The 20,594-nt window shown below is 40.3% G+C and overlaps 1 protein-coding gene across 1 annotated transcript; it reads right to left on the bottom strand.

Annotated features, from left to right (window-relative positions):
- Positions 1 to 758: 758 nt before the first annotated feature.
- Positions 759 to 17,224, bottom strand: cavin2a (caveolae associated protein 2a). Its single transcript, XM_067516192.1, has 2 exons — positions 16,557 to 17,224; positions 759 to 4,417 (listed from the first exon to the last, which is right to left on the bottom strand). The coding sequence occupies exons 1-2, from the start codon at positions 17,103 to 17,105 to the stop codon at positions 3,536 to 3,538; spliced, it is 1,431 nt and encodes a 476-aa protein (XP_067372293.1). The 5' UTR covers positions 17,106 to 17,224; the 3' UTR covers positions 759 to 3,535.
- Positions 17,225 to 20,594: the final 3,370 nt, after the last annotated feature.

Here is a 20,594-nt window from a genome sequence, read left to right as displayed (position 1 = left end):
GCTATTTGTATGAGCCAACCAGGGTTTCCTCAGTTTTTTTTTAGGTTTTATGAATTATGTATTGTGAACAGTACTGTATTGTGTGCTGTGTTATGTTTATGCGTACTGATGATGTCATTAGTGACACCATATAGCTTTGATAGTTGCCTTTGATGGTTGCCTTTATTTTACGTTCTCTGAGTTCAGCCATACTTTGAGAAACTTGTTTAATGAAACTGTTTGTGAACGTGCGTGTGAGATTACTGTGCTTTAACTTGTATGTACAATTGATCCGTCATTGGCCAAGTTGAGAAGCAAATACAATAAATGTTCAATGTTCATCATACAACGATTTCCAGAGTGAAGTTACTGGAACGTCAGATTCGAGTGAGATTTGTGGATAGTGTTAAGGTCAAATATATAGTAAATTGTCTTGGAGTGTCGAGTGTGTCTTGGAACTCAGTATTTGTCTTAATTTTATATCCAGAGTGTTCAGTCCATGAACTGTGTTGTGTAAATAACAGGTTGAGCAATCGAACCACTCCCTCATTGAGATTAATCTTCCACTAACCTACAATTAGGTTTATTAAATAACACCACTCCAACCTAGTCATTTTCAAACTTCCGCTGGCCCAAAGAACAGCAAGCTTAACTATGTTTACTTAGTACTATCAAACATGGGAGTCACTACGGGTCCAACACAAATGACACACAGGACATCATTACTACTATTAGTATTAACTCCTTGATGACGTACCAAATAATGACCAAAAACAAAATTTAAATGTTATAAAGTCTTTATTGATGTACACAACTCTGAAGTTTGAAAAGGAAAAAGTTTTGAAAGGAAATGGTTGCATGTCTACAAGATTGCTGACAGAGGTGTTGACCACTCAAGTGACAGCGATTTTTTTGCTGCATGCAGAAACGTCTTTCTTTGGTTTAGGTGGTTAATTAGATTGGTTAAAATGTAACAACAAAGATCAAAGTAGGCACAATGTAATGATCATTATTGGACATTGCTATGGGTGTTTGAAAGTTCTAGCAAAAATGGTTCTCACATATACACTGTATTCAACTCTGTGATTAGAAACAATCCGAGTTTTAAACACATACGCATGTCTATATGTACTGTATTTATTTTTTTAACATTAGCAGACAGAGATATCACCAAAGTGACACAATGTACACATGATGTTTGATATATTGTCATTAATGTGATTTTTACAAAGAATTAAAAATAAAAACAAATCCTCAGCATGACTAAGAATAGTTCATATAAACAGTAATAAGTGGTTTAAAATGAAAACATGTAATTATTTATTCTCCCCTTACAGATTCTGTTGAAAAAACTGGCATGTTAACGTTCATAATAAATGATGCACTTAAAAGCTTTTCTTCTGTGTTTACTAGACCTGAATAAAGTGTGTTTTTTGTTGGTTTGTTTTTTGCATACTTTAAATATGATAAAATATTCAGGGCACCATACAGTATTTTACCTCACTGAATTTATTGGTCGTCTTTAGAGGCAGTATGACAGATGTGAGGTAAAGTGGGGAAACGGAAACTGAGGTTAACCTATCCTGCCATGCCAGCATTTAGTCAACCAATTCTCGTAATGTAACACATCGCAAAATCTAAAACAACTAAACAGCTGCGTGTATGCATTCCCCATAGTCAACTTTATCATCCTCTCCAACAAGTGAAGTTCTTTCTCCAACTTCCCAAAACCCCCAGAGCTCATGCCCAGCAACCTCTACAGGAGCGCAACACCTGTGGCTCCAGAGAGCCTCTTCTTCATTCTGCACAGTCTCAACAAGGAGGCCAAGAGCGTGAAAAATGAGCTGAGTGGGAGTCATCCGTCAAAGCTAGGAATGCTCTGCCTTTATCTGCTTGTGTGACCTCTCTAGTATCTGGATCCTTGGCACCTGGTATCACTTGCTAAATTATTTTTAGGGAGTCAGGGCATTAGACATCTGTAAAGCAATAACATTGCGCAACAAGAGGAAGGTCACTTTAAAGAGACCTTCAGGCATGACTTCCAAACGTAAAGTTGATTGTGACTGATGTGTTTGCGCATCCTTCTAACTTTCTTATTCTCTTTAGTTTTATTGGTTCCCTAATAGAAATTGCTTTGAAAAACAACATAAAACTTCAGGTATGTTTTACTATCACTTTCATCTACACAGAACAGGCATCCATCCCTTCAGGAGTGCAATATCTCACACCAGCCTGTGCAAGGTTAAGGCACTGTAGGTGAGATGAGTGCGTGCATCTAGAGTGAGGGGTGATGGTGCCCTGGCAAATGTATATAAGACAGTGTTTGTGTCAAGGAATAAGAAACTGGGTAAACATTTGCAAGCAAGCTATGGATGCCTGAAAGAAAAAAGACAACTTATAAAACAGCCTAGTATAATATGACCCTCAAGGCGGTTACCATAAAGTTACTATTTCATGATGTACAGTATAAATGTTAAATACCTGTGTGCCTCATAGAAAATACAATAATTCCTACACACAAACGTGTAAATTTGCCCTGCAGAAAAGATAAAGGGTTATAAAAAGTATAATTCTTTTGTCAGTACTCAAATATGTAGGGTTTATCTGTGTTAGTAATATATCTATCTATAGTAGCCTCTATCCTCTAGTGATGTCCCTCATTTGCATGAATGAACATGAACAAGTTTCTTTTATTTTATGAATATCAAATGTGTCATTTTTTAGGAACGTGTTGACTGGTGACTTATTGGTAATCACAAATGACTAATACCAATATTAGCATAGTCTACAACTTATAGGGCACTCTAGGTAGGTCATAACTGATGAAGACAAGGCAAGACAAGATGAAGACAAGACTGTAACTTGTACTAATGGTAATATCACCTGTTAGTTAAGATTAGGGTGTTTTTTTTTAACCAACGGTCCTAAGAATTAAGCAAACAACCTCTTTTTACTACAAAACACCCCTGGACATTTTCACAGAAAACCCAGAAATGTGCCATTCCAGTAGTTGCACAACCTGGCAACACACTGCCTCAGTAGGCTGTGGGCAGTACCGGTGGTGTTAGAGATTTAATATTCCTCACAAAGAAAAGAACAACGAGGCTATTTGTCAGTGAGAAAGAGTGGTCCAAAACCAGAACACACACAGCAAGACGGAGATGGCCCAGTGCCCTGGAGATGAGCTGCTACTGAAGTGATGGACACCTGTTATTGGGCGTGAGTTACAGTGTACTGATACGATGTTGCTTTCTGTGGGCGACCTAAGGTTTTTGGAAGCAACTTCAGTGAGGTGCACCAAGAGGTGAAGCTGCTAACTTTGTTGGATAGGTAGACTGTGTCAAGGTTTTCAGATTATGCTGGTGACAATCAAGGTAGTCGACGAATGGCCTTACTTATTGGGAGATGTTTGCTTCGTACAGGGGTGTTTATGACAGGAACACGAGACTTTTCAGTATGGAGGGATCATTCACGCCTGCTGGGTGTTTATTAATGTGGAAACCGAATGAAGCAAAAATGTGGAGCTAGAATTAATGCCCAACAAATTCGAATCATATTAAGACTCTTGCTTCAGAGAAATTGTTGCTGTGGGAATCTGGGCATCTGCTGCTGCTGTCTCAACAGGGCTTTTGTGTTTCTCTTCTCCTTCCTCTTCTTCTTCATCCACACCAATATCTTCATCACACTCAGGAACTGCCAGGCCAGCAGAACGCTCGCCATTAAACTTGCACTCAATGCTTGGTGCTTCTCCATTGATTGCCACCCCTGCCTTCATGCTCTCTGGGGTGAAGTCTGGCTTCAGTTTCTCCCGAGGCTCCTCCACAATGCTTTGGTGGGTGTGCACCTCTGCCAAGGGAATCTCACCATCTAAGCTTTCCAAAGGTGGAATCTCCACATGGGCTTCTTCCCCAGATGTGCCCATGTCTTGTGTGGAGACCTCTCCTTCTCTGACCTTCTTTACATTGAAGGTCATGGGAGATACCTTGAATGAGGAGCTCTTGGCAGTTGGGCTCTTGGGGTGGTTTGGGGTGAAGCTCTTCTTGATTTTTTCACGCTTCTCTGGTGGCACAATCTTGGTGGTGATCTGGTTCATCTTTTTCTCAATGCTATGGCGTGAAAAGGCCTTCTTGAGGCTATCAACCTTCTTTAGGCTGGAACGCTTAAATTTGTCAGCCCTTCTCTCGAATTGCTGAGATGTGCCCCAACCCCCTGTAGCCTCACTTGCCAACAGCTCCTCTTCAACTTGGTGTGCTGCAAGATCATCATCTTCATCTGAAGACAGGTCGATGGTTTGGAGACCTTCATCCTGAGTACGAATGCCCTCAACAGAGCCAGTTACAGATGGAGTCGGCTGGGTGGATTCTGCATCATAGTGGCTTGGTTGTGGCGTCTTGAGGGAGTCTTTGACTAACAAGGTGGATGGGATCTCATTGTCTTCCTAAGAAAAACAAGTAAAGAAGCACAGAGTTAAAAGGAGTTAGAAGAATTATAAAGAAAAAACATGACTGCGTGAACTAGAATTGAGAAATGTCACTGATATGTCTGACTTGCTTTAGATTGCAGTAAACTTTTAAAATGTGATGACCTCTAGGGAAAGCATGTGTTTTTAAACACAGTGCTTGCCATCTTTTTATTTTATCCATTTGTTATGGTCAGGGGTTAAACTTGCCGTTTTTTCCAAGTTCCAATGCCTTCTGAGGAATTTGTGACCATAGTTCAAGTCAAGATGTTTTACAGTGTACTTCTAAACACACATTCTCTATAAACACAATGTATACTTCTGGCAATTGTATCTTGCTTTTGTAAAGGGATGTCTGTATTTAATACTCTCTGACACGTTAAGCAGGTCAACCTGCTGAGTACTGAGGAAACCAGTCTCTGCATGCCTCCCTGGATTGTCTCCTAAGACATCTGTGGAATCTTACCTATTTCTCTAAAATAGTCCCACAATTTTCTCCATTTTCTCTGTTTTAGATCCCCCTCTGCTTTTAATGGCCAACATCTATGACCACACACTGTGTGACACAGAGAACAATAAGTTCATATACGCAGCTTCAATTTGTTTAACCTTCTGTTGTTTTTTTGCTTCCTTCCTTCGATTTGCTGAACACCCTTTTGTGGACAATCACACATGTGGGCACACATGCAATGTTAAACTCCACTGGGGATTTATGAGATAAGAGTTGACAGCTCCGTTGCAGCCATCCTTTCATACCCAGGGGTGAGCGGAGAATGAATGTGCAGCTGTAGTAGTTGACCACCCATTGGAAAGGCTCAGATACAAACCTGCCCTGGGATATCAGCTTAACACTTCAACACATTTTTAGATGTTTTTAATTTCAGGCAAAATACAGGTATTTCCCCATAATTAATCAAATTCATCAACCCCATAGTTACAAATGTAAAACAATTCAGATTTCTTGCAACAAACAAAATGTAAACAAGGCAATCTCTTACATACAAATGTATAAAGGCTTTTTGCTGCTGCAGGCCATATTGTGGTCAGGTGCATCATTTTTTGCTTTAATTTTGCTTGAGATGTGTGTAAAACATCACTGGAGTCCATCTAGGGCAAAGTGAATTGACTGGACATGATATAGAAAGACGCACACCTGTGTAAGGTACCATAATTCAGAATAAAATCAAAGCCACAAAGTCCAAAAAACTCAGATCAGACCAAGGGTATAAAACAATTTCCTAATTCCCATGAGCTCAATAATTGTAAAGAAGTTTGAAATAGCTAGTCACTTCTTAGACGTGGCTGTCTGGCCAAACAGAGTAACAGGCAGAGAAGAGAGCCTTAGTTGCTGAAGTGACTAAGAGTTGGGGGATGGATATATGGATCAAAACATAATTGGGGCAAAGTTCACCTTTCAGGTTGCCAACAATCTAAGCATACAGCCAAGAAAATGCTGTGGGACAAGTTACTGAGTGTCCTCACGTTGTCCAGCCAGACAGAGCATCTGTGCAGAGACCTGAAGAGCAGTGGTAGTCCACTGATACTTCCCATCCCTTCTGTAGAAGCGTGCAGAGATCTGACAAGAACAATGGGATTAACTCCCTGAATCCAGGTGCACAAAGCTTGTAGAGACTTACCCGAGAAGATTAAAGGCTGTAATTGCAGCCAAAGGGGCTTTTACAAAGTACTTAATTAATGGTGTGAACTCTTTTAAATTAGATACTTCAGTTTCAGATTTTTAAATACATTTGCTAAACTTAAAAAAAAAACTTGTTATTTTATTTAATCTGCAACAAAATGTGAAGTGAAGGCACTTTAAAATGAAGAAAAAAAAATCCCCAATCTTAGACATCGAAACACTTACATATGAAGTGGAAAACCATGCAAAAGCCTCATGTTTTTAACCTCCTTACAGACACCTGATACCTCTTGCCTTGATCTCAAACATGCAGGCATGATTCACAGTTCAGGTGCGTGCCAAGCATATGTGGTATCTCCCAGTTAAAGTTAATAAATCTGTCAGCGTGTTCTTAAAGGCACGTTGCCAACTTTTGGAAGTTACCATGGAAACCACGATTTCCATGGTAAAGAGGAAGAGGAACAGCAATAAATGCTTTAGAATATATAGCACAGTTTAGTAGTAGTTTATTTACCACTACCAACCACTAGAGAGAAGTATGCCATTCATGATAATGCACTGCAGGTTATTAATTCGAAATTCAAGAACGCAAATGTAGCACCTTGGGGAACAGCTCTGGTTACCACTACCTCTCATTTGGTTGAACTGTAATCCCTCCCCTTTGGTTTTGTTCTCTGTAGCTCATGTCTCAATGAGGAGTCTCTGAATGCCTTATTTTTCTGCTGGTCTGACACTGCACCACACCCACAGAGACTGCATGGATCTGAACATGTCTGTGCAAAGTCAACTCCGAAAGTCAGGAACTTTTTCTCTGAGTGATGTCTCTTTTATTAAACACATGAGAGGCAATGGAGAAATACCAGAAACCTTGTTTCTAGTAAGATGATATTACTTTGAACTGTCTGCTTATCTTCTTTATCTGTCTATGCACGTCATTGAACACTTTCAATCGGCATGTAAGGCTTAGGCTTAGGTTTTAAGTATTAAACCAAATCAGGCCAATCATGATGAGAAAATCAAAGTCAATATGGCCCCTCCTGTCCCTCAGTGGACCAGTCCACGATAACGAACGGTTATCTTTTACCTGATTGTTTGGTCGTGTTAGGGTTTCTCAAGATTCAATCACAGCACTCTTGCTCCAGTCTGGGCATGTCATAGGCTTTCTGATTTGGCTCAAACATGTTTGATATAATCAGTATGGGCACTGATGTGTGTGGGAGGCAGTAAGTGAAACTCAAACACCCCTGAATGAGAGCTGAACTCTTCTGCAACACACTGTCCTCGAACCGGTGCTATAAGAATTTATGTATTGAGCCATTGGTTTATGACTCACGAGGATAAATACAAAGAGTCCTTCACTTATCAATTTCTACTAAATGACTAATGAGTCAAGAGTCCCAAGTGTTTAATACTTTATGTTTGCTCTGTAAAATGGACAAAAAGGGAATAAAGAGCAACAAAATAGTCTGAAATTAGCATGTCCCCAATTTAACCCCCAACGATCTTGGCAGGCAAGCTACAACAAACAAACTTTTCCTAAATACCATTTGACCCAGGCCTGTCCTGTATGTTTTTGTGTGTGTGAGTGTGTGTGTGGGCCTCACATTCTGGCACTTCTCTCTTGGGAACCCTGTTAATTAATACACCCTCTAAGCAAGCTCTCATTAGCCATGGAGCGGGTGATATGTGTAAGTGTGTGTGTGTGTGTGTGTGTTTAAGCGTCTGCCGTTTAGGATGTTGGCCATTGTTTGAGAAAACTATTAAAAGAGCAAAATGAAAGAAAATTAAACTAAATTCGGAGCAAAGCTAAATCAACAAAGTTAATCTATGCTGACAGCTTGTTTACTGTATATTAAAGGCCGCACACAAGATATTTTGTACCAAGGCTTATGTAATGGAGTCCAAAAACTCATTAACAGTTGCATGGTAGATTTGCCAGCTAATTGTGAGTGCTGCAAGGTGTTACAAAGCCAGAGCTTATGTAAGTCAGTTCTCTGGAGTCTCTGGCTCTATTCAAAGTGAGAGAGATCAGGGCGGGGCAGAACAGAGTCAGTACAACTCACTGAAAGAGCTCCTCTGAGCTCCTGTTACTTTGTGAGTTCACATCAGAAAGCTTAACTATTAAAAATTCTACACTTTTTGTGTTTAAGAAAGAAGGTTAATTGCACCCTCTAAAAGCCCACCCATTTTTTCACCTTTCTAAAAAGTGACTGAGAGACTGATACTTCTCCCGATACCACAACTACACCCTTTGGTTTCTCTATGAACAGATCTTGGGGTGGCTGTAGCTCAGTCGGTAAGGCAGTTGTCCACAGACCGGTTCAATTCCTGGTCCCGGCTACATCTTACAGTGTCCTCGGGCAAGGCACTAACTCTCAAGTCGCGTCTGGTGGGTCAGGTGAGCCCCTTGCATGGCAGCCACCGCTGTGTGCGTGAATCAGAAGCAACATTGTAAAGCGCTTTGGAGAAAAGCGCTGCATAAGTGGCCATCTACCAAATCTCAACGTTCTCATTTTCTATCGGTGTGGTGTCTTCTGGTGCCTAATCAGGCTTTAGACAAAACTGGCCTGGTTTCCACAAAGAGAAAGCCCATCTTTACTTAGAATAACAATATGACTTCTGACACTTAAACCCTAAACCTACTGATTATTTCCAGATTTACATGAAAATATAATTGTCGAGGTGAAACCCTGCATTTACATATGTGGTTAGACTTGGCATTTGAAATCACACACACACAAACAAACACACACAAACACATAAAATATAAATGGTTGATAACAATATAAGTCCAAGGAATGGCTACATTTTCTATGCTAATTTTCAAGTGAAAAAATGCAGTTCATGCTATTAATGAAACATATTAGTTTCCTCATCAAACACTGCCTGTTGCCTAAACTCTTGTCTTTGGATAAATTACATTAGTTAATTTATTGAGCTGCTAAGAAAGTTGTTTTAACTTACGAATAAGTATTAGGGTAATTAAAACGGTCTGCTGCACATACCCTCAGTCTTTTGTATTTGATTTAAATTTGATATTTTGATTTGATATATTTTTAACACCCTTGGCAGCTCTGTATTTTATCTGTAAATTATCAGGTAATTTTCTTAGTTTCTTTTGTTAACTTTGGACAATCACAGGATGCATTTTCAAAATTCATAGTCAGCAGAGGACAAATCTTATTGGCTCAGCGAGCACCCATCCAAGATCCAAACTGATTTTTGTCCAATAGTTACATTATTATTACAAATATGTAAAATGAAAGATAACAAATGTTAGAACGTTAAACTTCATCTTTTCATACAATTAAACCCCAATTACATCCCAGCATCAGTCAGCACTTTATTTTTTAAAGCTAACTTCAATATAAATGTCTTAATCAGCACTGACATTCACATACACATGAAAAAAAAAAAAATCAACTCATTTAATGACATTAACACTAAAATTGTATATCTATGCTGTGGATTCCCTAAGCAGTCATACTGTAAAGGTTTGTGTGTGGGACCAGCATGTATGTTTCCCTGGCCTTTCAGACTATAAATGAGGGTTTTCTTAATCCTAATAGATGAGGTTAGTACAGGTGTGTTGACACAGTGAGTCAGGTGTTTCCGGTGGACTGCACTAAAGGGTACACACCGTCACCCAATGGAAAAGTCACCACTTACACAAATGCTACTGTCAAGCTCCTACAATTACTTTGTAATTCTTTGAATCTGTAATAGCTACCTACCTCTTTCAGGAACTGCTAACAAAACACTATCCCTAATACTATTCTTTTTATATCACACAGTCAGACTCACAAAATGTTCCATCCATTCAACAACAATACAGTGCAGTATTTTTTCATTTTCATACAGTATTGGTGTGATTGCTGCAAATCTATCCCATTACACTGCACTGATTTGGTTTCCCGTTTCCCCTAACCCTTGTTACATCACATCACCCCTCGACCCCCACCTAATTTGTATAGAGAGCCATCTGTGAACAGAGGAAAGGCAGGAACGGAAATGGAATTGTGCTATTTGTTATGGGTTACCACACATGATAAACTCAGTGTCCTGTGGACTGCCACGTAGTGCAGGACATACACACCAATAGTCTAAATATATACAAGTACCAACTTTTAACGCCAAATTGCCAAGATATGCTCTATATTGTGGCAAACATTATGATTCCATTTATTTTATTTTTATATTGTCAACAACAATTCAGAATCATGCCTCTTGGCTTAAGACCCGTAAAGTTTGGAATAACAAGTTTGGGCATTGTTTTCCATCCAAACTCCTCCCATATGTGCCTCGCTAAAAGAAAACATGTCATGTTTACTGGCCTCGCAAGCTTGCGTAATCACATAATACAATACTCGATCCAGGCGTGATTCAGTCACACTTGACACGTTACGTTGGTAGAACGAAGATTGTGGCTATTGAGAGAGGTAACAATTATTCCAGGTGACATAAGTGATGATGTTGGACGTCTGGAGAAACTTTACGCAAACTGTAATTTGCCGGTTAGCAATCAGTGTAGTTTGGATGACATGTTTCTTTTTCTAGAATATGTGCTCCCCCGACAAACAAGCCGTGATATTTATTACAACCCCATGACTGACTGGACTGTAGAGATTTTTGTTACTTACTCCACTGATAATAATCAGTATATGATTCTACACACATATAGTTGTAGTTTCTCTAAGTTTGACTGAACTGTGACCACAGGATGATAATCTACTTTCGCCCATGATCTTCCTTTCCACATTGCTTCAGCACAATCCCAAACTATCAGAACCATTGTTTGATAAGGGCTTTGCAAAGATACCGTAAGCACTTTTGATAAAGCCACCACCAATTGTCACAATGTTTACCCTGTATGGAGGCCAAAGGGCACATTTTGGAGTCTTTACCTCTTTGGACTTTTCCTGATCTCCATGTATCTTGGAAGCTGGCGAAGCGGTGCCAGAACTCCCCTTTGCAAAACCTACAGTATGTCTAGGGAAGACATCTCAATCTGTCATGGAAGCTCACTAACACTTTCATCTTCTCCAATCATCAAATGTGTCTGTTATTAACGCTGTTCAAACTAGTAGTTCACAACTGGAGTCTGTGGTTACACACTTGCCTTTCCCTCAAAGACTTAAAAAAAGTTGAGCAGACTTGTCAAACCTGAATGTGAGGAGCAAGCCTGTAAGGTAATACTTCCCCATACACATGCATATCTTGCACAAGTTAGATGGGAATACTAACAATTTTTTCTTTGTCTTTTTGTCCTCTGGATGTCCTCTTTTCTCTCTGTATTTATTTCTCTTCGGTCTTCTGCCCTCCCCTTTACTTTCTGTTTTCAAGAATGAACCCTAAAAGGGAAAATAGGAATGATGACATGGCAAAAAGCCGTGCTGTAAACAAACCTCATAGTTCATTTAGAAAAGGTACTTTGAAGGCTACATGCAACCTATTTGTACTCTTTAGAGGCTTGGACCTGACAGCACTCGTCTAAAAAAAAATCTCAAAATCTCACTGAGGACAAGGTGTATAAATTGTCCCAGCTACTGGTGGGTAGAGCTGAATTATTTTGGCTTTTTCTATTTACAGTCCAGGCTTAGATAAGCATTCACATATAATTAAACAGAATTTGCAGCAAACGTTTTCACAGTAGACATTTTGACTTCTAGACAAAAAGGCAGAGATTCATTAATTCCATATTCTCAGCTTCACTTATTGTCACATTCTAGCTACTAATTGCCTACTTTAAATAATAAGGGAATGAGTTAGATTGTTAAAGGAATCTTTTAATCAAATACACATTTCCTAATTTCTAATGTACATCAAATATTATTTTGATGAAAATTTAATCTTTTTGCCATTTCAAAATAAGGCGGTGCGCAATGCTTGTCACATCTGGAGCACATATGCCAGGGTACTTCTGAACAAAATTTGCCATTTGCCAACTGGTATATTTACAGAAATATATATTGATGCAAACTGTTCCCCTTAATTAACTTGTACCTCCACTTTTCAAATTGTCGTTCCTTATTCTACCTGCTACTATCAAAAACAAGTCCCATTAGAGAAACACAACCCATCACTACTGGTAATAAAGTCACTATATTTAACTAACATTCTGTATCACGAGACACAAATTTCTGTGTAGAGTGTCCAGCACTGCAATTCTATTTTCTGTCATTTGTGTGGATTTTCTGATCCAGTCCTTGTCCACAGTGAAAATAAGACAAAGCTACAGTGATTACCTTGTGCTACCTGTTACCATAATGTAACTACCCCTTGACTTCAAACATCTGCATAGGTTAAACCTTGTTAATATGTAAGTCCAACATGACTGAAAGCCCTGAAACACCTAGAACTGCTGTGAGCTATGAGCTAATGAAATAAATCACCTAGAAAGGGACACAAACAAATCTCAGCTGCAGCCTACAGCCAGTTACCTGCTCCAACCTGTGGAAAGGTGTCCATTTTTTTAATGGAAGACTCTACATTGAACACTTGAAAATCAAATTAGCTTTGAACATATCATGTTTGGGATATTAATGCTATATATTCAAGTTTAATTGATTGCTACTGTGTGTTGTGTTTCAGGTTATTTGCCTAGAAGATTTTTCACGTACTAAATTAAATCTTAAACTGTGTTATACTGTGTTTGATTTGTATGCACAAGATGGTGTATAATTACTCAATTATTAGGTCACTATTACCTTTAACCCTAGATTATGGAGCTTTGTGCCATCAAATTACGGTAAAAGCAGAAGGGCTCGGGGCGCGGCTGGAAAGAGAAATACCAGTTTGTCCTCCATCTTAGTTCCTGCTGCTGAATGCTAAGAATAAGTTACAACCTTTGGTCAAGTGTTGACATACTAAAGGTAGGTAGATTGGAAGAAAAGCAAACAAATTAACGGTGGCTGATATTAAGCCAGTCACTTAAAACTTTTGCAGGTATCATCTGTATTGGATGACACGAGAGAATGTGGCTTCATAATCTAAGGGGTTCGTGATTAAAACACTTTAACTGCTACAAAGTATGTTTGGACACATTTACAATTGACTGGTTCTCAGAGCAAAGTTTCAGCACAAAAAAATTGCAGTCTGTGTTTAGTTTGGCTGGGAAACACATTTCGCCTTTCTTGCAATGTGATATAAACGTTATTTGATAGTGAGAGAGAGCTCCGACTGTTGTCACTCTGCTATCTAGGATCCCAAAAAACACAGATGACTACCAAACATCCTCCTCCCATCCTGCCGGGAGAACTGCAAAACTCCCTTCTCACCCCTGAATATCTAGCAAAACACTGGGACAGCCCCACAAGAGCAATGTGAGAGAATAAAGGAATTTCTCACAGAATTCAAATTCAGTTTTACCATTGTGATCATTTGTTGTAAATTAAACGCTGATGGCAAGATCAAAATCGACTCTACAATAAATGTCAACATATTATGTTCCAGGGAATTTCATTCAGAATGTGCTAAATTGTACTGCATGTACAACGGTGATGCAAATAAGATTAGCTAAAAGATCCCCAGGGTGACTGCTGGAATGTAAACGCTCAGGGAAAGAAGCTTGTGACAAGAAAAGACAAGAATAAGAGAAGATCTGCAATCTAACACTAAATGTTCAAATACTGATCACCAAAACAGTCCTCACAGTGAAATCTCAGATTCCTGGGAAGTGTGTGTGTTTCTGTATGTGTGTGTGCATGCAGTACAAAAGGTCTGGAGATGGAAGGCTCTGTGGAGACAGGAAAAACAAGGGTGCACAAAAACAAACAAACATGGCCCAAGCAGTGGTAATTAAGTCCTCATTAGTCCTTGTTATGCACAGGAACGCAGTGGAGCGGCAGACAGCGCTGTCTTTTCTGACCAACCACCGCCAAATCCTGGAGCTGGTACAGACCCCTGCTCCGTGCAACACTGAACATTTACCGGCGCTCCTCTGTGTTTCCGCCTCAACTGGCTCATACAAGGTGAGGAGTGTTTTGGATCAATTCTGGTGAGTGGGGAGGGGAGGAGGAGGCCCTGCTGGCCAATAGATACAGGGCCTGGCATAGGGAGATTGGCTTCTGGGTGCGCTGCAAATGTCTATTATCAAAGAGTAGCATGAGACGTGCAGCATGTGCTTTGTTGTAGGGAACTTGGACAGGTGCCTTGACTAAAGATACAACAAGGTCACATGAAAGCTGGAGTATGTATAAAAACAAAGAAACAGAAGGGACGGAGCAATGTGAGACGTGAAAAATGTCCAGACAAATGAACCAAAATATATCAGAGAAGAACACACAGAGCCGAATGAAGAAAATCAAGACACAATACTAGATGCAGACGAGGTGATGGAGGCAAAAAAGAGCCAACAGAGGAGAAGGACAAAGGGCCTCAATTAAGTATTTTATTCCACGCTCCCCTGGGGTGTGCCAAGTGTCATTTAGCAACTCGGTAACTGACACCTGACCCGGCACACCAGCATAAGATCCAGTGGACAAGCCACGTGCACACATGCCATAAAACACACCCTTGAGATCATGCCTCTACCTTACTCCACCCCATGAACAAGTGCTTTTCTGAAAATTGGACGCGAAAACTTCACTCAGCAGAAGCATCAGCCCTTTAAACTAGAGCTTGAGGCAGCTAATTATGAAATTGCTGTCACAACCCAAGATTGGTTATAGTCCTACACGCTGTAATAATATTTTACAAATAAAACATAAAAACAAACCAATATTTTCATCTAAGGAAAACATGAAAAATCCACAAGGACACGTAAAACATTGACAATGCAATGAAAGCAAGCAGATCCGTCACCTCTCTCTATCTCTAAGGCAACAGGACACTCCCTTATAGCGTATAAACCTGTCCAGGGATTCAGAAAAAAAAAAAATCAATCCATTTTTGCCTCACCTACATACACAGTGAACCACCTTGTACAAGGTAAGGTCCTGGCACCTGTCGCAATTGAACAACAGAGCCTCAGTACCTGGGAAACCAGATAACAGCAGCAGTTAAGAGCTCTCAGTGGCTCTAGCTATGTCAACAGTGCCCCCCCCCCCCCCCACACACACACACAAACACACACACACCTGTACGCACACGCGCAGCCACACCCACACACATGCATGAAAACCATGTTACTTACTCTACAATACTGTATGTAACTACTCTCGCTTTCTTCATAAATAAACTCTACTTTGATCTTCATATGAAGAACAGGAGTTCACATCCATCTTTGACATTTTATGCAAACTGAAGTTTCAGATTTTTATTTATTTTTGGTCTTAAGATAGTAAGTGAGGGATAGGTTATGTAAGGACGGTCCTCATTCTTACCACCTGTAATTTCCTGGGGAAATAGGAAAGTTTATCACTTTTTCAGTGCCAGTATAGAGTTTTCCCCTCACAGGTGTGATATGGCAGTTGAAGTGGTAAATCCATCCAAAAGCCATCTGTCTGCCTGAATTATGACTATGGGGCGTAAACAGATCCAGTCAAAGTCAGCATCTGAGCCCTCCTCTATTATCCTCTATAGCTCCATTCCCAGACACACCCTTCTTCTTTCCCTCACACACACATACACACAGCCGACATTGCAAGGCACAGGATTAATTATGTTTGCATGTGTGTGACAATTCTTAAAATCATAATTATTATATTGGGCTTACAAACCACATTTGGACACAGCGTGCAGTTTTATAGGTCAAAGTGTTATAGGTCAAAAAAGCTAACAGCTCATCATATAACATATGGTCTGAGTTCTACAATGTTTAAAAATTATAGTCATACAATGTATGAATTGAGCTCCACAGTGTAAAACACATAATAAAGTGTTATTCACCTGCTGCATATCACATGATAGTGTCAACCAGGTGCTTAAGAAATGTGCAAGACTGCAGACACACCCACTACTGCAGTCAAATATTAATGCAAATGACTCACACACACACACACACACACACAGAATGAGTCCTATAATAATAATGCAAATATATTCTATGAAAAAATATGTCATGTGTAAAGCTTAAAGAAGTAGTCCATGCATTCAAAGCAATATTCAGTGTTTAAATAATCCAAGTTTTAGTTTCTACTGTGGGTCAAGCTCAGAAAACTCTTGCTCCTACATTTCCCATAATGCAAATTCCTTGGATGCTGCCTTTAAACACTCACTTCTTTTCATATTCGACAACTCCAGTTTGTAACACAAGATATCTATTACCCACCTCTATCTGTCAGCCTACGTTATATCTACAGCCCATTACCAGATAACCCTCATGACGTCACCGGGTTATTTTCTGTAGACTTCCCTGCAGCAGCTACAGAAGTTTTAAATCAGAAAGGGATTCTGTGAATTTGGTGTGTAAAACTGTTTGAGTGGTCCACCACTATAAGGCAGTAATTATCTTTTGGCTGTGAGACTGAAGAACGGGATTTATGGCTTCGTGTGATCCTAGGCGTTGTTTCTTCTCTTTCTACCGCCACATTCACTCACCTGGAAGATGAGGACTTTAAAGTGGTTCCTCTTGAGCAGGTGGTTGTGGTTTGCCTCCAGCTTCTTCACATGCACCGCCTGTTTGTCCAAGCGCTCCTTCACATCCTTCAGGTGGTTGCTGACTTTGCGGGAGCGCTCCAGCAGCTTGCCGACGCTGTTGGAGGTGCTGACGTGGTTCTTGGACAGGCGGGTCACGTCTCCTTGCACAACCCGCACGGCGCCCTCCAGTTCGGCCTGCCGCAGCTCCATCCGCTGCTGGTTATCCTGCACCGCCTCCAGCATGTTGACCAGCTTGTCCAGCAGCGCCACCACGGTGATGGCGCTCACCTGGCCGCGGTCGACCGGGCTGCCCGGCCCAGCTGCGGTCGGGCTGGTTGGAAGTTTGAAGCCCAGTCGGGTGAGGGTACCAGTCGGGCTCGGGGAGGACTGGGCCGACGATGGGGTGAAGCTCGGGATGAGGAGCTCCGCGTTTTCGGGCTGCTGCTGCGGGATGGTGTGGGGGCTGCCGGAGACGCTGCTGGGCTCGGCGTGGGACGCGTCTTCTTCCATGGTTCACAGGTGGTTAGAAGCCCCGCTGTAAAGCACAAGTAGTTGGGGAGTGGAGTTTTACTGACTCACAGGTGCTGCTGTCACACGCTCCAGCTGAGAACTGACGGCAGGGTGTTTTACTTCTTGGAGTTGGTTCAACACCCACGCCCCTTACTGTCTCTCTCTGTCCATACAGACACGCACAAACACGCGGTGAGCTTCCAAAACACCTCCCTCCCCTGAAAGCCAACGGGAGGGGCCTGGTTGCTACGGAAACCGTGCAGGCCAAGCCTTAGAACAGGCCAGAGATAGAATTGCTCCCGTGCGTGTGTGTGTGTGTGTGTGTGTGTGTGTGTGTGACATGGTGGAGCCCAAAATCCATCTACAAACTGCATGTGGGGACATGAATGTTCATGGGGGACCACATGTTGGGCCCCAAAAGTTTATACTGTACCTAAGGTTTAAGGTTAGGTTAAGGGTTAGGCTTCTTTAGGTACTGCCTGTTGTTAAAGTTATGGTAAGGCTCCAAAATAAAAACAAGTTCGTGTGTGCATGTCAGTGTGTGTATGTGTGTCCTTCCTTTTACACTTGCTGGCTGTGTGTTTTCATGAGACTGCTAACCATTCCACTCTGTGCATGCCTGGCTGCCTTTACAAAATATGTGTGAGAGCTCCTTTTGTTTTCTGCACTTGCTGCTGTGTTTTGTATTGTAGACTACTAAGTTGGACTGGACTGTAATGGAGCGACATATGTGTGTGTAATAGGTTTTGTGTGCAACTAACGAATGAATAAACCCCCACTAACACTATGACTAAAATCAGCATGAGCCTGCGTTCTTGTGTTCTTCAGAAACGTGGCTGAATTTTGCTGTGGGCTGAGGTAAATCATCTTCCCTTTTTTATCCTTTAGGTTATGTTCAAGTCAGCTAAAAGTGTGTGTTTCAGTGGTTGCATGTTAGCATATGTCTGGGTGTGCCTGCTGTGTGCCCCTTCCCCTGCACTCTTGTTTTTGAGTTTGGTGTCATGGCATGGGCCACACTGACATGGAAATGTGGAAATCCCTGTTTCAACAATGAGCTCATCTGTGCCCTGGCCTCTCTTTCAAGCGTCCTCTTTGTCGTCGTCACTGTAAATCTTTTATTCACAGTAACACAATCACTCTTTCAATTTGAGCACGTTTTAAAACCAAATAAATATGTGGTGTTTAAAAGGAATGTGTCCATCTGTCGCATCAAGAATGCCTGGAGGTCCGTTTCCATAATGAGACAAGCATGTGTGTGTTTATTTGTGTGATTATTTCCGTGCAAAAAAAACCTACTGTGTAAGAAGTGTCACTCCAGTTAATGGAAAGCGTTCAAGCCCACACCTGAGTTTTATTTGATTCAGTCTGATTTGGCAAAGGCTAAGTCAATCATCATCTAAAATCAATACAAAGTCTTAATACCAGTAAAGTGAGATTTGGCTTTCTGTACCTATTTATGCAAACAAAAAAAGACACACCTTGTCGAATAACAAAGCTCACAGTATATGCCCCAAGATCTAAATCACAATAGTAAAACTGTCAATTTTTTTTTATTGTGTTGTTATTTCCATACTTGCTGAAGTGATTTCAATGAGTTTTCCTGCCCCCAGATTTGTTGTAACAGTTGATACATGTTTAGAATTGTAAGGCAACGTATCGGGAAATAGAGTTTGATTGTGGTTGTTTCTCCACTGTGGTGGAGAAAGTACTAATACAATAGTATTTAAAAAATAATAAATCTTGCATTCAAATGTGTATTTAAGGCTACAACATACAACACAGTGCTCCACCCAGCCCTCCCTCTCCCTGCTCTGCTATGCACCGAACTCCACACAGGATTTCATGCACTACTCACACAAAGTCAGGGATATTCTACTTTTGAAATTTCGGAATGCACCTGATAATGCAATATAACCTTTATAGATGAACTTAATTTGACCTTCTCTAAACGTTTGAATGCACATGTCCAACTGTTCAATGTTTCAGTGTTATTGCATAACATGCTGTTCTTTCACAAGGTGATTAATGGAAAAATCACAATGTGAATCATGGATCACGTCTGATTCACGAATCAACCACTAAATATTCTAGTTCAATAACAGTCTGCATTTAAACTGTCCTCTTCATCATGCCGTTAACATTTTGACATCATGAGACCAAGACGACAACTAACAATTGACCAATTATTGAGACGTTGACCTTTTTTGTTGTGGTCACCACTGTTGTTAGCTTTTGTTTCAATTAATTGTTTGACATGAAGAAATTAGCCCTACTTTTATGATATAATATCGCCATAGTATGAATTCTTTCAATTTTCGATAAAATCCACCCAAAAGTCCAATATCCCTAAAGTTTTGTGACTAGTGTATGTTAGTCATTATCAAAATAAATAAAATTAAAATGCTGTAAAACTCACTAATCAAGCAAAATTCACTGATTCTGATGGGTTGAAGAGTGAGCTTAGCTCAAAAACTTTTAGAAGTGAATGTCTGCACTGCTGCTATTGTTCAGTGAGTCTGGATCGCAGGAGGCTTTTACAGCACCTCTACAAAATAAGCTTTGGAACATATTCCTAGTAAAGAAGAAAATCTTCAAACAAGTTACTGCACTCCGTTACTACTAATTAATATATATGCACAAGAAACTTACTGTTGTAAATAAATAACTGCAGATATTTCCCTCTGAAATGTGGTGAAAGCAAAGCAAAAGAGGAGGAAAGTATCCACACAAATATACACACCTTAAAATCCTACTTGAAAATTATGATACAGTCAGGAAACATTTTGCTGAGCTTAGCACAATGACTGGTAACTAAAGGAAACATTGAAAGGTCTTTCATCAGCATGTTATATCTTGTTTGTTTAGTCCATAAAGTGGGAGGGTTATTTGCTGGATTACTTAATAAAACCAAAAGAGTTATTCCAAAGAGTTATTCTAATTCATAGGTGTCTGCCAGGTTAGTCTTTTCCCACACTTTTCAATATCAAAGCCAGGCAAAGCAAACGTGCTATAGGTGACAGAAGCAAGAAAGCTACTCCTTTTAAAAAGTGGCCGGCACTTTTATTGACATGATAGCCATAATTTGACCTCTTTCTGTTTCAACTCAGTCTTTCCAGAAGATATAAGTTTAGGAACAAGTGGTCTACACATTCTCCCATGTCAAGATTAACACTTCATTGTGAGGTTACTCATTCAACAAGCTTTAAAGCTGCCAGAGTGGGACCCCTAGACACACACTTGTCCAAATACTTTGCCTTGCACTTCTTTAGCCCATACAGTAAAAGTGTGATCTCCTGTACCCAGAAGTTGGACTTGATGTTATAACATCCTGTCATTCTTCCAGCTGTCTTCCTCCTTTTCCCCTCTTTCTTCCTCTCTCTGCAACTTATCTTCAACTTTCCTAGATTCCGTCCTGGTGGTCTCATACTGTACATGTTTCATACACATTTCCATTTTTTTTCTATTTATCTAATGGAATACTCAACAAAA

This window comes from Channa argus, chromosome 9, assembly GCF_033026475.1.
Source record: "Channa argus isolate prfri chromosome 9, Channa argus male v1.0, whole genome shotgun sequence".
Classification (NCBI taxonomy): domain Eukaryota; kingdom Metazoa; phylum Chordata; class Actinopteri; order Anabantiformes; family Channidae; genus Channa; species Channa argus.
Note: the sequence above shows the minus strand (reverse complement) of the source record. Positions and strands in the feature narration are given on the sequence as shown.